This window comes from Ursus arctos, unplaced genomic scaffold (genome assembly GCF_023065955.2).
Source record: "Ursus arctos isolate Adak ecotype North America unplaced genomic scaffold, UrsArc2.0 scaffold_30, whole genome shotgun sequence".
Lineage (NCBI taxonomy): Eukaryota > Metazoa > Chordata > Mammalia > Carnivora > Ursidae > Ursus > Ursus arctos.
In genome coordinates this window covers 15,124,183-15,141,982 of record NW_026622986.1, presented here as the reverse complement: position 1 = coordinate 15,141,982, position 17,800 = coordinate 15,124,183, and the positions used below count along the sequence as shown (strand labels likewise).

The 17,800-nt window shown below is 46.1% G+C and overlaps 1 protein-coding gene across 12 annotated transcripts in view; it reads left to right on the top strand.

Moving 5' to 3' along the window:
* The window catches only part of KIAA1217 (KIAA1217 ortholog), a 455,000-nt gene that overhangs the window by 287,388 nt on the left and 149,812 nt on the right, over positions 1–17,800 (top strand). For 4 of the 12 annotated variants that reach the window (XM_048219301.2, XM_048219298.2, XM_057304658.1 and 1 more), the window contains exon 3: positions 14,541–14,621. The exons of the other annotated variants lie outside the window; for them this stretch is intronic. In XM_048219301.2, coding sequence (XP_048075258.1) covers positions 14,541–14,621 — 81 coding nt within the window. The remainder of the gene's footprint in view (positions 1–14,540; positions 14,622–17,800) is intronic. 12 annotated transcript variants of the gene reach the window in all.

Below are 17,800 nucleotides of genomic sequence, written 5' to 3'. Positions count from 1 at the left end.
AATTTTTGGTAAAAATTACCTAAAGATAAAGGGAAGTTATATTTTTTAAAGAAGACGTTAGTGAGGCCTTAGAGAAAAAGCAGAGATATTGTATACATGTTACAGAGGTCACCTCCTGCATGTTCCGTGGGATCTTGTAGGTAATGGAAACCAGAAACATTTAAGGTAAGAGATCTCAGGGACGAGCGGCTGATTCTCCCACCTGTTCAGGGAGCAGTGAGTTCGGTGAAAAGCAATGTTTTGGGGGAGAAACATGAAGCTCTGGCAAAGAGTAGGTGGTGCTCTGAGCAAGTTAGTGCTCCCACAGTGTAGACCAAGCATGCAGAGGATTCTGGGGTCTCACAGTTTTATAGGAGGTTACGTTGATTATCACTAGGTGATTAATAACTTTGCGATTTTGTGAAGGACATGTAACCTTGGTAATTTGAAAGAAAAAAAAATGACTGCCAGGATCAGCCAGTGTGTAATATAGAAAACAGCTCCCCCTGGGGCGCCTGGGTGGCACAGCGGTTAAGCGTCTGCCTTCGGCTCAGGGCGTGATCCCGGCGTTCTGGGATCGAGCCCCACATCAGGCTTCTCCGCTAAGAGCCTGCTTCTTCCTCTCCCACTCCCCCTGCTTGTGTTCCCTCTCTCGCTGGCTGTCTCTATCTCTGTCAAATAAATAAATAAAATCTTTAAAAAAAAAAAAGAAAGAAAGAAAACAGCTCCCCCTCCCGCCCGCCAGTGTGGGGAACCCCTAACATCTGTGTATATTCTCGAAGGATATTTGAAGAGAGGTTGGGGAATGAGCAAATCAAAAGTAACTCCTCGCTGAAACTCTACATGGTGGTATTCCCATTTTGCAGATGAGAAGACTGAGGCTCAGTCAGGCTGTTATTTGGTAGACACTGTCTCTAGGACAGTATGGTTCCGAGTCTGTGCCCTTTCCACAACAGGCCCCTGCTCCTGGTCAGCTTGTTCTACCAGACACACTGATACGGAGAGTCCCTCGTATAACCTGAGGCCGTCTTACCTTCTCTGCTTCGGGTGTTGGAATGTGCGTGCCAATGTCTGAAAGCCATTAAGGAAGATGAGTCACTTGCTGGACGCATTAAACTCCTGTCGATTGTGAGAGCTTCATGGAGAAAGAAAGTACCAAATGATTTTTCTTCTTAAAAAGAATTGAATCTCTCTCCTGAGTAGAGATTGTTGGCAAGTTCATGTGCATCATGGTCAGCAGAAAAGAAATATAAGCAGTAAAGAAAAGCTTGTGGACTCAGAATGCCTTTCAGCCCCCAGAGCTGAAGAGCAGGTCTTTGGGGAACGATGTCGAAAGGATGCAGAATGGGGGCATGAAAAGAATTCTGGTCCTGGAGGAAAAGCCAGGGAACAGAAAATGAAGAGATGAAAGGCAGGCACATTGGGTGGTTACTCTTCACCCCTGGATAAGGTGGTGGAAATTGCTTTTGTTTCACCCCTTAGCCCCCAAATAAATTTTTTTTTGTAAAGAAATAGAAGAAAATATTTTTGAGGTAACTCATTACCTTTTGGCTTTAGGCCTAGAAGCCTCAGAAGTTAAAAGTAATTTTATATGCTGCAGATGCTTCCTGGTTTTAAAACTGTGACCTGGCTTCTAAACAATAATGACATCAACACTGAAGGATATTATTCTTCCATATCATGTAATTCCAGTAGCAGCTGTGGGGGAATCTTTACGAACTTAGGGGGAGGGGAGGCGGTCTGATTTAGATCATGAACTAACCGAAGAAAAGATATTTAGCATGATTTCCATTGTATGTAAAGATTAATTTGTATCGTGTTCTAGTTCAGAGACAGTACAGTAGATAAACCTGTCTGCGTGTTAGTATTTTTAAAAGGTCTGGGTATTGATTACAGACTTTTGATGTGTTTTCATGACCAGATCAGACTACCCAAGCGATAAAAACACCAGTAATTAAGAAAAAGTCTCCTTCAGAAGAGAATCAAGGGAACTCTGTTTCCATTATTTAATTTTTGACATCTCTGGAGGGATGCAATAAACTCTTTTTACCCATTAGTCGTTGACGTTGAAATAGAATATGAATTTCTTCTGTGGTATGCTAGTGAGTCTCAGTTGTATTCATGTGAGCATGAGGTTAAGTGATAGAAACAAAAGGAAGTTCATAGAACCTTGTTCCCAAATCCTGTCCTCCTATATTCATTGGATCTAGCTGACAGTAGGTAGGTGACTTTTATCGTTGATCATACCGAATGGGCCATGTATTTCAACTGTTACTTTTTGGAAGAATGGATATGTGATTCTGGAATCCAATTCTGGCTTCCTGTCTGGCTTCCTTTCTTCCCCTCTAGAATCCTCATTTTGTTCCCTGCCTTGGGCTTCATCTTTTTCTAGCGTTCTGGAAGTCTCTATAACCTTGCCCTTCCCAGCACAATCCAAGGTCACTGGATGTGTCTTCGTGACTGTTTGGCCATTTGACAGTGTTGGGCGAGTGTAGGTGGGATCCACCACTGTGCCCGGGAGACACACCAACAGAGTCTCACCCACAGTCTGAGCCTGTTGCCCAGTGTGAAATGGGAGGTTCATCCCGTAGAAGAAGGGGAGCTGGGGAGCCAGTGAGAATACACCTTGGGTCTAGGCTCATGAACTCATGAAAAGCAACGAAGTAAGGAACAGTTGCCGTCGCACAATTTATTTCATTTCTGGATCCCTTTTTTGCATCCTATCAGAATCTCCTCTCTACAGAGGCTCTACTAAATTATTGATACTAAGCCTATCTGATAAGGCTGCTGTTCTATCTCTGCCCAGGGGTCTCTGCACTTTTAATAATGGAGTCTGTCCAAAGCCCCTGCTTAGCTAATCAAGGAGCTGTGGATTTGTAGGGTTTGGCTGGCAGGTTGGTGTAGTGTTCCTGGAACAAGATGGCTCCTTAGTTCCCATAAAATCACCCTCTTCCCGCACAGCCCAGCCACCAGCCGCTACCCTGCCCGCTCACAGAGCTGACCCTTGTCCTTGTGATTAATAAAAAGGCTAAGAGTCTATACATGCTGGTGGCTGGTAACATGCTAGGAAGACCTGTGCTCTCCTGCCTGGGAATATAATGCAGCCCAAGGCTAGGAATGGGCCTTCTGGTCGCCCTGGGATTGGATCGCCGGCCTAGCTGGGCTGTTTGGCCTCATCCCAGGGTGGCGAGTGCTGGCCATCAGCAGGACTATTCTGTGTGGACAGTTGAAGCTTGCCTTCCCCCTCTGCTGCACCGTTTGCTCCACTGGACTGGGAAAGAGGGCAGTAGACAAATCTACAGCGGAGCCAAACGTTGGATTACACTTGCCCCGTAAGTCTCTTCAGCTGATTTAAGAGCTGCATTATGAATGGGAAGGAGAGGTGACTCACTGAGGTAATCCTGGAAAGAGAGATCCCGTCCGTAGGAAGTTGGCCTTCGTTGCAGTGTTCCACATGGAATAATCACGGGCCACATGCTAGTTTTGCATTTCCGTGCCATTAATTGCAAGGTGTGCGTGTGTATACTTAAAGTATCAACTGAAAAACGGTGCTTACCCTTCTCAGAAACAGGCTCTGATCTGCCTGTTTTAGACCATGGTGGCCAGAGCACCATCATTCCATTGAAAATATAATGTTTTCTTAGGCCAAAGTCAAATGCTCTATCTGTTTAAACTCTGTCCTCCACGCTGAATCTGAAAGCTCTTCAGTGACATCTCAAAGTCAGCCGTGTATTGAGAAGGTCATTGTCAAAGCAGGAGTAAATGAAGAATCGAGGTTATTCTTGCTCCGCACTCAAGCCTTCAAAGAGGAGTTACCCTTCCCAGGGGCAGAGGAACCGTGCTGTGCTTTAGTTATGCGTATGCGAGTGGGATTTATTAGCTTTGGGAATGAAGGAGAAGGTCATCATGATACTTGGTAAATTATGAGAGGGGGTCAGAGGGTCAAAAAGAGGGAGCTTCCCTGCCAGACATTCCTGGCTAAGAGTTGAAATACCATGGAGCAAATAGTTTGAAAATTATGAGTGACCTTCTCAACTTCGTCCTAGACCCTCATGCCTGACAGTGCACACCAAAGGCGGGAGGATAGCTCTGCAGGGATTTGGGGGTGGGAGGATGGTGGCTGGCCAATTTCTTGGGGGGGTTCTACAGTGAGTACTAAAGGGTGAAAATAGTGTCAAGACCTCCTTGAAAGCTCTAGAATGACCCCGTATTAGCTTCGCATCAGCCTCAGACCCACAGTGGCCTCCCAGGTCTTCCAGTTGGAAGGGGAGAGAGATGTCCCATGCAGGGTGTGTTCAGACCAACAGGGAGTGCTCATCTCAATGATGTGGTTTCCTCTTCACTCCCTGACGGAGGGTCTCTCCTTCCCCTCACTCCACCTCACAACTACTGAAGCAGACATCCTTCAGAGGAAAGAAAAAAACTTCCCCCCATGGGGTTGGCATTCCAGGAGTGCACCTGCCCGCTGGTCTAAAGGACACGAGATGGGACCATCTAGGTAGATGGTCCAGGTGGAAATGCCTGGGCACTCATAGTGTCACCCCAACACCCATTTGGAGCTCGCTTCTGGTGGAACACTGCCTTCACAATGGCACTGTAGTTTGCTTATGAGCTAACGATTTCCCTTTTCTTTTCTCTGTCAACATCTTCCTCGCTGTGTTTGTTCCGTCCTATATTTCCAACTTACTTCTGTGAAGTTTTGATGGGAAGAGTGTCAGGGAGGTTCTGCAGTAACTTTTTTTTGCACTTCTCCTGGAAGGGGGTTGATAATCTTAACTGGTTTTTGAGAGCCTTCTGATGGCCCCAGCCAGTGCCCCGCTGATCATTTTTGAACTGTGATTTGCACCGCAGCTCCAGAAATTTCATCCTGAGGATGCTCAACAGGAGCTATATGACTTTTAATCCTGCTGAGGGGTTCATTTCTCTCTCTGGATCTCGCTCTCAGTTTTTCAGCATAGGGCCAGAGGCTCTTTGCGTACTTGGAGACTGTTTTCAACTTTTTGCTCCTGCTCTTTCCAGGCAATTAGCAAAGTCTGTTTAATTGTTGAATTGTTATGTGCACACACTCTATTTTAATTCATTGTATCAGAGGGATGCCTCTTTTTTTTTTATTAAAGATTTTATTTATTTATTTGACAGAGAGAGACAGCCAGCGAGAGAGGGAACACAAGCAGGGGGAGTGGGAGAGGAAGAAGCAGGCTCCCAGCGGAGGAGCCTGATGCGGGGCTCGATCCCAGGACTCCGGGATCACGCCCTGAGCTGAAGGCAGACGCTTAATGACTGAGCCACCCAGGCGCCCCATCAGAGGGATGCCTCTTACACATCTTCAAGAAGAACTCCTAGAACCCAACCTGTTGTTTCAAAAGATTGAAATCTTTACTCATTTTATGAACAAAAAATTTACCTGGATATTAAAAATGACAGCAAATAGCATTCCTCCTGCTGGAAGAGTGTATGAACGCTAGTAGCTTCAAAATCATGCCAGAGAGCTATTGCTGGGTGTTTTCTTTTCTTTTCGCTCCATGACAGATTATTTTCCTTAATTGCAATGTTAAAAATACTAATTTGTAATTATAGCCCCAGTTATGTTGTATTAATTATAATTATAATGTTTTATCACACAAACTAGCAACTGATGATGGCCCTTGTCTGTTTAAATAATATCAATCTATCTTTGAATTTAAGAAATGGCACTACTCGCTTATCTAATCGACGTTAGCGGTGAAATGGAACTGTCAAGAAGAGTATTTGTGTACGAAGGCATTTTTATCCCAATAGAGCTTATAGCTTTCACTATAATTTTCAACCCCAAAAGTATATTTGGCTGTTTCTGGGGATTGATAGGCCAGAAATGGGAAATGAGGCCAGGCTCCAGCACTGAGCTCTTGGGTAGCATGGGCTGAAGAAGGCGGAATTGTTGGCTGAGCCCAGTGCCTGGAGCTCAGCACACCTGTGGCAGCAGACAATTGCAGATCGAAACAGCAATTTGCCTTGGAGTTGGGAAGGTGGCAGCCCCACAGGCAGGTGGGACTTAGGGCCTCGGGACGACAAGTCTCAGGGCCCAGGCTTCCAGCTGGGGTTGGGGATGCTAGCATCTGCCACCATAATTCTTACTTGCTCATGAATCGAAGCTGTGTGTTGAAGGTCTTCCATCCCTGCAGCTAAGTGGCCTGGAAGTGGACAGAACCAGACTTCATCCTTTAGCAGTCGAATATTCTAGGAACTCTGGTCTGTGTGTGCATGCCTCCAGCTCCTTCTCCTTAAGAAAAACACGACTACTTTCTTATTATTAGAGCTTCACGCTCAACAATGCTTTTGTCCAGTTCACCTCCTTTGCCCTCCTTGGTGACGTTGTGAGGTTGGCGGGATGGTTGTTGCCATTTGCAGGCGTGGAAAGTGAACCTTAATGGTTGAACAGGCCCAGTACAAAACCTAATGTCAGCCTAAGTAATTCATTCAAAGCAGAGCAGTGAATGAGTGCTGACCCTAGCTTTTGTACCCAGGTTCTTCCCACCTGTGCTTGGAGCTCTGGTCCTTCCTCAGAAAGGACTATGAGTGGAGCGCTCTGGTGTGGCCAAGGATGTTAGGAGGCAGTATGTCTCTAGGGCAACCCGAAGCTAAGGTCTGCCATAGAGGTTGAATCTAACTCTTCATTTTACACATAAGGAAATTGAGGACCAGACAGATGCCTAAGTTACATTGAGTGTCCAGAGAAGCCTCTGGAACCCAGACTCGGACTCTCTGCCCCGTGTTTTCTGGACCACTGAGCCTCATGTCTTCCTCATAGAGTGGCGCCAGCCATTGTTCTGCAAACGCCCCATTTATATCACCTCTAACCATTATGGAAACTTCTGGAGTAGATGCGGTGTGATAAGGCCATGCTTCCCCGTGGTCGGTAGGGGAAGACAAGATGCCTAGAGGTATCTTTGAGCCGGTCTGGGTGGTGTGCATCCCCTTGCCTGGGGGGCAAGATGGCTGAGATCTTAGAGATTCTAGTCCCTGTGACGATTTTCTCTGGGAGAAGAGGGAGGATCAGAAGTGCGGTGCGTTCCCAACTGGTTTCGGTAAATGATCCCATTTTTTGTCCTACCTTCCTCCTTATTAAAATTCAATTACCCCCTCTCTCTTCCCTATTAAAATTTGTACCTTTAGTTACATCGCAAGTGCAAGAAGGCTGCTTCTAAACAAGGCCTGGCCAGGACTGGGGCGGGTGTCAGCGGGCACTACCCCCCAGCAGGAAGCGTCTCTCCCCTGCAGCAACAGCCATTGAAGCAAGGATGAAGTGTATCACAAAGGTCTGGAATGAGGGAGAACTAGAAATCTGGGGTTCAGAAGCCCCCCCCTTTTTTTTAGTTTTGACTATTTTTGTTTCCCTTGAGTTTAGTGTTCAGGGGAGGAGGGTTTTGGTGGAAATTGAAGGGAAACCCTGCCAAACAAATTCCATATCAGATGGAGATTTTCCTCCTTCCAAGAAGGTGTGAGAGTAGCCAAGAAGCATTAAAGCGTGGGGGAAGTCAGGGTGATGGGTTGGAATGTTCTCGATGGAGCGTGAGTGGGGGCTGGGGACAGTCCTGCAGGTTGGCTGAGGAGGCTGATGTGAGCTTTGGGGAGTTCCTGGCTTGGCTCCTTGGACCTGAGGTAGTTTAGGGACAGGAGGTAAGCCCTCAAATCAAGCAGGCTGCCGAAGCCAACGCTCCCTGAGCACCAATGCCTCCTTCCAGGCTTTCTGTTCGTTCTGGAAGTGAAGTCTGAGCACTGGAGAGATCCCTGCCTTCCTGGTGCTTATGTAGGGGGTGAAGGGCACAGATAAGAAACAAGAAAGTAAATGAAATATGTAGTGTGTCAGGTAGCATTAAGTGCTATGGAAGAGAAATAGGCAGAATTCTCAAGGAACTGCTCATCCCAATGTCCAGAGATTGCTTCTGCTTGGGGCCGTTCCCAGGTACCTGTCACCCTTGTGGAGCTGACCTGGCTTAACTCTTCCCAGACGTCTAACACTACGTGGGGCACTGCACTTCCTTTTCCTTCTCTGTCAAGCAGGAATGTGGAGGAAAGACCTCTTCGGAAAACCCCCTGAGATCTGTTAATGAGACATCGGTCGTCTTATAACTGGGTAGCCAATGCATTTTTTTTTATCCTTATCCCTCCTTCCATTTGCGCGAGACCTAACCTTTGCAGATCTCTCGAAGGTCTGTTACATCCTTTCATCTCGTATTCTGTGAGTCAAGAAGGGTGGAGTTGGGAAATCCAGAACTGAAGAATGACTGGGGTTAATACTACAGTCTTTCACAGCTGCTGTGCCGTGGGCTGCCCCCGTCGGAACACTGGCCACAAACACGGCAGCGTGGCTGGAGCCCGGGCTGGCCGGGTGTCTGCCCAGAGTGGGGCAGGTTTCCTTGCTGACCTTGCAATCTGCTTTTGCAGGCCGTGGCAAGGTCATAGAAAGAACTGTGTAGTCGTGTAAACCCACTACTTTGAAAGCCAGCACTGCCTTGTATGCATAAGTCGACGAATATATTTCATTCTATGTTTTTTAAACATGAGACCCCCTACCTCCATTGGAGTCATGAAAACACAAGCACAGAGGTGCTCAGACACTTTCCCTGACCGCAGACCAGCACGGGAGGTGCGGCCGTCCTAACGCGAGGCACAGATTTTGCATTTTTCAGAACTTATTTCATCTCGTACAACAGAACTGTAATACAAATCTTATTATTACTATTTTTACCTCTTTAAGGATGAGGAAACTGCACATGACCCATGACCACGGCAGCATTTCCAAGATGAGGTGCCCAAGACGTTACGAGTTGAACTTGAGGCTCAAGGCTAGTTCTTTCCTTCCAAAAGTTACGCCCCCAACCGCTGTCCTAAATTCACTGTAGAATTACTTGGAATTCTCGGGAAATTCAAAATTCCTAGGATTTCTGCCCTGAATCTTTTTCTTTTTGAAATATTGCTGCTTTTTTGTTTGTTTACTCTTGAGAGTCTGTCAGACTTTATCCTATGTTTTAAGGTTACTGTTAATTAACGTGGCTCACAAAGTCTCACGAGCTGCCTACTTTTATTCCATCTTTGATATTTTAAACATTTTTAGAAAGGAATTGTTACAACTGGGTCTCTCAACTGAGTTAATTTTTTTTCTTTTTACCCCAGATTACCTAAAATGGCTTTGGTCCCCAAGTTACTGGTAGAACTGTGTGTGTTTAGGACAGAATTCCTTCTAAGACAGTTTCCCCAACATTTGCTTTCGTTTTGTCCTTCAGTTTTGTGTCGTGGGGGCCACTCATTTTTCTTTCTTCAATGGCAACTTCGTTAGACTTGAAGAAATCAACTCCCCGCTGTCATTGGTGTTAATGACACAAACGACAGACCCATTGTAGTTTTTTCTGAATGGTTACATACAAGGGACTCTGAGGCATTTTGAACAGTTGGATTGACTCAAAGCCATCAGTGTGGAGTGTGTCTTGTTTCCTCCCAAGTTTGGGATTTCAGCGGCTTCCTTCCCTCATGCCAAGGGACTGCATTTATCTTACGCCTTAAGTTCAAGGCGCCCCCTCGTGGTGCAACTGGTACATAGTCAATGTGAGAAAAAATGTTGACAAGCTTACAAGGGATAAAAAGGCTGTGCATTTAGATTTGATCTTCTTGTTCTTCCCATCTTTAAGGTTAGCAAATGAGTAAAATCTTGTTTTCTGATTTTGTTTTAAATTTGTCTCTAGCTGTTTCTATCATATCCAGTGCTTCATTTTGGGGGAGGGAGAAATGAATCAGAAAAGCAAGCCTAAATTCCAAATCCCGGGCGACTTGGAAAAATATTTTCTTTTCTTTTTTTTTTTAGTACAAAAGTAATACATGTGTATTCTAGAAATGCTAGGAAGAACAGATAAAGAGCAAAAATCATGCTCTCACAATCCACATGGATTAACATTTTGATGTATGTCCTATTTTTTTCCAGAAATATAGATTCAAGGAGAACCAAACACATGCTGTTTTACCTACCATGATTTTTCCCACTGAATTCTATGTGTGAATTTCATTGTGTGTTGTTACTGGGTTTGCCCCTTCATCATTGTTCGTGCTTTCTTAGGTTGGTTGGTTCCATTGTGTGCACGCTTGTGGGTTATTGTAGATTATTTCCTTAAAGTCAGTTGCTTGAAATAGAATGGCCAAGTCAGAAGGATAGGCACAATTTTAAGGCGTTAGATACTTACTGCCTCGTTACTGTCAGTCAAGCATCTTTGGGGGAATGCAGTTGTTTTTAATAAAGGTTTCAAGTTCCCAGCATTTGCATTCTTCGTCTGTGCTAGGAATTGTGCCTCTTGGTTTCCGTGCCTCGATCCCATTTGAGCCTCATAACAACTATGTGAAGTAAATACTATTATTGTCCTCACTTCCCAGATAAGGAAAGTCAGGCTTGCAGAAATGAAGTGGCTGCTCTGTGGTTTCAGAAGCAGGGAGACAGAAGGCTTTCAGAAATTGGATACAAATAGCCCTTTGCATCCCTTGAATCTCGAACTAAGTGGAAACTAATACTGATCATTCTCCATTGGTAAAATAAAGAACAAGGGTGTTGGCAGTAAGAGAAGAGGAAGAGGAAATACGGGTCCATAAATTTAGAAACATGAAGAAAATTCTAAGTTAAGGCTCTGGCAATTAGATCTTCTGGTTAGAAGACACGGTGGACAGCTCAGTGATTACTGTATAATTACAAACTCTGGGGAACTCCTAATACAGACATGTTTTCACGAGATCTTGTCATATTTTTTCATGAATACATTTTCTCTGACCACAGTGAGTCTTCAGACTGCTTAAATTACTCCCGAATAGTCGACAGTTGACTAGAAGGAAAGTGTATCAGAAAATCTTCAATTTCTGGGCAAAACCAGAACCTTTTGCAAGCTTTTCAGTCTTGGCAAATCTCCAAAGTCCTTTGTGGTTTCTTCCTCTTTATGTCCCTTTCTCTAGCTCGCTCTCTCTCTCTCTCTCTCTCTCTCTCATTCTTACTCCCAAGGGAGCTACATTTCCCTTTTGCCATGTTTACAATACTCTTCTCTTTTCCTATTATTATTATGTAATTATCTTTATTCTAGAAAACTCAGACACAGAGCGAAAGGCATCTGCTTGATATCTGCTGTTCCTCATCTTCCCTGCTCAGGCTCATCAGCACTGTCTTTACTCTTAGGGAGGAAACTTTGGAACCTCTTTCTCTTCCTGCTGCACTTTGCCTTTGGAAGAGCTCTCAAGCACCCTTCCGTGGAACAACCCCTCTGTAGTTTCCCTTGACCATTTTCCTCCTTTTATTTTTTTTTTTTAAGATTTTATTTACTTGAGAGAGAGAGAGCAAGCAAGAGAGAGAGAGCATGGGGGGGGCGGGGGCAGAGGGAGAAGGAGAAGCAGACTCCCCACTGAGCAGGGAGCCCTATGTGGGGCTCGATCCCAGGACCCTGGGACCATGACGTGAGCCGAAGGCAGACGCTTAACCGACTGAGCCACCCAGGCAGCCTGACCGTTTTCCTCTTAATGATAGCCATTGGATTTATTAGGAGTCTTTGAAATAATCAAAACGTCCTTCTGTTTAATTTCTACGACATTGTTATGATTGCCACTACAGTTTTTTCCTTGAGGTGGCGAGGCTTGAGTTTCCCCAGTTGCATTCCCTTAGCCAGATGTAGCCTCGTGATGTCCATAAACGACTGATCACCGTTAAAATTCTCTGAAGTGACTTGTAGGTGCTCCTTCTCCGCCCACACTGATTTTTTTTTTTTGGGGGGGGGGGAAGAATTTTCTGTTTTACGGTCGAATCTATAAATCAGACTTCCAAGCTCTACACACTTGATTTAACCAGAGTATGTGAGTGGCCTAGTAAGATCCGGTTTTCCCTCTCTGCTTCCTTACTGTGGGGCTCGGAACCCGTAGAGCTGCAAACATTTCGCCCACCTGTGGAACCTGCCGAGAACTGAGGAAGTTGTCCGTGAGCTTAATTTTGTAATCCTGGGAAAATGTACCTGGCATTCCAGAGCTCAAGTTCCTGTGGCCTCGAGTTCTGAAGCCCCCCCTTTTCTGTAGGAGCTTCTGCATCTTCTAAGAAAGGAAGGCCTCCTGGCTTTGCAGCACCCCAGGGTCCTTTCTTGCTCTGGGGCAGAGGGATCCTCCCGGCTTCTCTGTTTCCTTGACCTCCATCAGCGAAGGCAGGAAAAGATACAACCGCTAGAGCTGGTGTTTGTTCCAAGTTTGAAGCCTTTGACCACGTGCGTGTTTCTCCTCCCACTTTCTTGAGTTGCAGACAGTCCTTGGCCAGAGCAGCCGCTGGAGCGACGGTCCTTGTCCCCTTGTGTCCCGAGTATTCTGTTATTACTGTGGCAGGTTCCTCTGCTGAGAGTCCCCCTCTGGGAAGGTTGGGGTTTCTGCCCTCCTGACAACCTCTTTGTCGGGGCGCCGGTCTCCCCTCCCCTCCCCTGCTCTCCGTCCCCACACTGCACACAGCTGTCTCTCTCTCTCCTCCTGGGTTCTCTGTCCTCAGCCCATTTTATTCCCCGTGTCCTTGTGCTGCGCACTGTGGTTTTCTGCACCTTCCCCCTTGCTTGTCCGCAGCGGCTCTTCGAAGCCATCGTCCTGTTTTTATCTTGCACGTTTATTTATCACGTACCTACGGGGCTTTATTATTTGTGATCTACTCAGGAGATTTCTTTCCTAGTTGATGAAGCCTGTAAAGAATCGAAGGCCCTCCAGCAAGCCTCACCTTTCTAGGGAGAATATATTCACCCAGCAAAGGGCTTTTATGAGATCAGTCTAGCTAATAGCTCTTCTCACGGTGTCACTCTTCTTTTCTCGTAAAAGCCCCTTCGAGTTCTTTTCCTTTTTATGTCCCACCTCTGAATGCATTCTGGGTAGACTGTTTTAGGACTGTTCTTGTCTGGAGACCTGTCTTTCGGCTTTGGGATGTCCCCATCTGTGTTCCAATGTTCTTTTTCTTATAGAGATTGGTGTCTGGTATGTGTGTAACTGCGTTCTACATAATATAAAATTATGCAGAAATTAAAGAAATACTCATATTATATATACGTATTATCTCTGTATCTATAATGGTGGGTTGGATCACGGGTATCATCTAGTTCAATTATGACGAGGTTTAGAGACCCCATATTTGTGGGTCGTTCCTGCGGACATATCTGTAGGCACATCTGTAGGCACATGTAATGGATGATGGAGCCGTCAAGCCAGGATGTCTCATTGGCCGATTTTCCCCTTTTTTCTTTTCTTTTTCTTTTTTAACTGTGGTGGAATATACATGACATCAAGTTTACCGTCTTGACCTTTTTGACGGGTACAATTCAGTAGTGTAACAACATTTACAGTGTTGTGCAACCAATCCCCAGCATAATTGCAACTCTCTCTACATGAAGCAACACCTTCCCACTCTCTTCTCCTCCTCCCAGCCCCCTACACCCATCGTTCGACTTCCCATTACCAAATTGACTACTCTGCGCATCCCCTATAAGTGGCCTCTTACCGTGTTTGTCTTTTTCTGTCCAGATTATTTTACTTCATATAGTGCTCTCAAGGCTCATGCATGTTGTAGCATGTGTCTGAATTTCTTTCCTTCGTGAGGCCATATAATATTCCGTTCCGCGTATATACCGTATTTTGTTGATGTATCCATTCATCCGTTGGTGGACACGTGGGCTGCTTCCACTGTTTGGCCATCGTGAGTAATGCTGCTGTGAACATGGGTATATGGATATATTTCTCTGAGACCCTGCTTTCAAGTCTCACCGGCTGATTTTGGATTCAAGAGTAAGTCATTTGCTCATGGGGTTTATGGAAATTTTCATTTTTTAGAACACAAAGAATATTTTTCCACCAGGGTCTTTTAAAAACAATAAAGTTGTCCCCAAATTAATCCGTGGATCAATGAGAACAGAAATATTTAAATACTGACCTGGGAAGCAGAGTAAACCAAAGACACTCCATGGTCACCCAGACTTCCGTGACAGAATTATAGTTCCCTCCATCGTAATCCTGGTCTTCTGTTCCTGTAAGTGTTTACGTTGGGTCTAATCATGAGAATCTTGTCATCCTGCGTGGCAGGGGACAGGCTCAGAGCACTGTGCTCACGGGCCAGTCTTCGTAGAGAAGTCCAGTGGCCAAGGCCAATCAAGATGGCGGGCAGGGGCACCCCACCCAACTGCACTCAGACTAAGGAAGGTATTTCAGTCTGGTTTGGCAAGCTCCCATCACTCCCCTGCAGCCTTGGGATAACCTCAGGACAATCGGTCCAAGGAACACATTTCCCATGACAAGGTGAGTTGAAATATGCCCGTGGCAAGATATTTTAGGGGAAACGCATTGCCAGTCAGGGTTTGCTTTCAACATTTCTTACTAAAATACAAGGATGGGACTGTCACCGTTTTCTCCTTCTTTGAGGGAGACAGGGCTTAACTCTGCTACATTTTCCTCATGAATGAAGAGATGGTCGGTCCATTCTGGTCAACCTGTTCTTTTTCTCTTCATGTTTTCACCCTTTTTCTTTTCTGTCTCTCTCTCTCTCTCCTGTCACGCAGGCTTTGCGGTGCATGCTGACCTCTCTTCAGGCAGAACTTGACATTCAGAGGTACTTGATGAGAATTGAGTCATCTCAGCGAGTTAGTACTCCACCTTTTCTTTCTCTGCATCGAGTTGTACCTCACCTCCTGCCTTTTTCTTGCGTTGCGTGTGGCATTCTAATCAGCGTCCGCCACTAAACCCGACCGGCTGTCCTTTTCCCCTGCTCCCCCAAGTCCTGACTTAAACCCATCAAAGCCAAACGCTTGCCGCATTCTCAAACGTGTGTGTGTGTGTGTGTGTGTGTGTGTGTGTGTGTTTTAATTGTGAGAGTTAATATTAAAGTGAACACTAATTGCATGCTTGCTTCGAAATATTTCATTTACTTTTCACAAACCGAGCTGTGCAACAGGCAGTGATGCGGTGCTCAGAGATCGTGGCACAGTCCTCCGCAGAGCGGGGCTCTCCATCAGGACGCCCTCCTCCCCAGCTTGCTCGAGGCACAGTAGTCACTCACGCCGGCAAACCGAAGCTGTGTCATTCGGATAACCTCAGAGCACCATGGCTCTTCCTTCACTCAGCTCCGATGTGTCCAGTGTCGGTCCAGACCATTTTACTGATGTGCATCTTAATAATATAAATGAAAGGAACAGACACATTCATATAGAACTTACTACATGCCGGCCACTGTTCCGAGTGCTTTGCAAGTACGAACTTCTCACAGCGACCCCCGGGGTGGGCATGCTGTGGTCCCCATTTTACAAATGGGGAAACTGAGGCACAGAGAAGTTAAATTACTTGCCCAAGGCCACATAGTTCTAATAAATAACAGAGTTGGGGTTTGACCCCGGGTAGTCTGGTCCCAGAGCTAGCTTTCAGTATAGTCTATTTACCCACAATCCTCTTGTCCTCTAGGTCATGATGGGTCAGTTTAGAACTGGAAAGGGTGGGGAGAGTTTCCAGTGCTTAGATACCTGGCTCTGTGTTGGACACTGTGCGGACTGACCCTTTGACATATCACCACCCACATCCTTTTTGTCCCCCCAAACGTGGCCTGTTTCTTTCTCATCTCCTGAGCATGCACAGGTCTGAAGCATTTACTCTTTGCTGTGAGGCCTTCAATGCACGGTGCTTAGGAAGCAGCCAGCACACTGGCCTTTGTGCAAACGTGGCTTCCGTCCCATTCGGTCAGCCTTCAGTGACCACACAGACTTCTCTGTCTTTCCTTTTTTTTTAAAAAAAAAAGATTTTATTTATTTATTTGTCAGAGAGGGGGAGAGGGGGTGGGAGAGAGAGAGAGAGCACAAGCAGGGGGAGCGGCAGGCAGAGGGAGAAGCAGGCTCCCCACTGAGCAAGAAGCCCAATGCAGGACTCGATCCCAGAACCCTGGGATCATGACCTGATCAGAAGGCAGACGCTTGACCGACTGAGCCACCCAGGCATCCCTGCCTTTTCTTTTAATAAACAGTCTCATTGGTCTTTTTTGGGGTAACAAGCTCAAACTGGAAAGTTTCTACCCAAACACATAGACACAGAAATAAAAATTGGGCCAGACATACTCTGGAGAATCATCGTCCTCCCCACACCATCTCAGTTACGATGGGGTGTTTACAAACCTCTGATGTTTTCCCAGTCATTCTTAATCGTTTTCACATTTCTTTTCTTTTTTCCTTTTTTTTTTAAAGATTTTTTTTTTTTTTTTTTTTTTTTATTTATTTGACAGAGATAGAGACAGCCAGCGAGAGAGGGAACACAAGCAGGGGGAGTGGGAGAGGAAGAAGCAGGCTCATAGCGGAGGAGCCTGACGTGGGGCTCGATCCCAGATCGCCGGGATCACGCCCTGAGCCGAAGGCAGACGCTTAACCGCTGTGCCACCCAGGCGCCCCAAAAGCTTTTATTTACTTATTTATTTGAGAGAGAGAGAGCGTGTGAGAGAGCACAAGAAGTGGAGAGGCAGAAGCAGGCTCCCCAATGAGCAGGGAGCCTCACGTGGGACCCAAGCCCAGGACCCTGGGATCAGGACCTGAGCCAAAGGCAGACTCTGAACTGACTGAGCCATCCAGGCGCCCCAGTTTTCACGTTTCTATAATTTCTGTAATTCATCGAAAAGAGAGGTAGCTTGATTCTTTCCTTGCATGCATGTTACGCACTAAATAGGGGTGTAGATGGGATGAGGAATGCCACGTGGCTCCTGCTTTCAGCTTAATCCGCCACCATCTTGAACTGTGCCTTTCTACTTTCAGAACTGAGATTTGACTTCACGATGTGGGATTCTCCATCAAAAATCGTGCAGAGTTTGGGGTCTACCTCTATTCTTTTTTTCTTATGCTTAAAACAAATTCTCAGCACCAACTTTTTTTTTTTTTTGATATATCAGCCAATAATGGGATATATGAGAATTTTTCAAGGGTTTTTTTTCAAGCATTTATACCCAAGTTACGATGACAGTGGTGTATTTTGGAGGACTGGGGTGTAATAAGGTTGGAAATTGATGTTCTTCCTCTCTGGTAAGAGAGTCACACTCGGCCTCTGAGGATGTCACATTCTCCATTTAGAAATTGGAAGTAACCGTTTACCCGCGTCAGGCAGGTGGACACAGAGAAAGGTTGGTCGTAGTCTCTCCTCTCACGCAGGGCCCCCACAAGCGAAGGGACCCCCACAGGCCCGCAGGGAGCCCAGCCATCTAGAACCACCCCCATTTATAGTTGACAGATTCCTGCGTATTATTCCTCAGTGACCCCTCACCACACCTACATCAAGTACATACTCTGATTAGTTTGTGGAAGTGAGCGAACGTTCCGAGAGCCTTCACGTGGGGCTGCACTGCCCGTGCACAGCGGGACTGGGGTCTGCGCAGATTCCGCAAGAACAGCGTGAGAAAAGGAAAGGGGGTCTCATTCCAGATCTTGCTTTCTATCTTCCCAAATGCTGATGTGCTCTCGTAGAGCAGCTCTAAAGGAAAAAAGAAACTTTAGCCTGAAACCAGAACTTTCACAGGTCTGTTTTCATTTGAAAAGCGTTCCGGGGACATTGGGAAGGCAGCTAGCGGTGGTGGTGGTGATGACGACGATGATGTGTGTGTGTGTGTGTGTGTGTGTGTGTCTGTGTGTCTGTGTGTCTGTGTTTGGGAATGTGAGTTGGAAAATATCAGCAAATCCTCCTTTCAGGATATCTCATCTTAGGAGGGTCTGGCCACAAGCACTTGGAGGCATGGTGGCCTCAGGCACCCCAGTGTCCGCCCCCCCCTCCCCCGCCCTGGCCCAGCTCCCTGGGGCCTCCC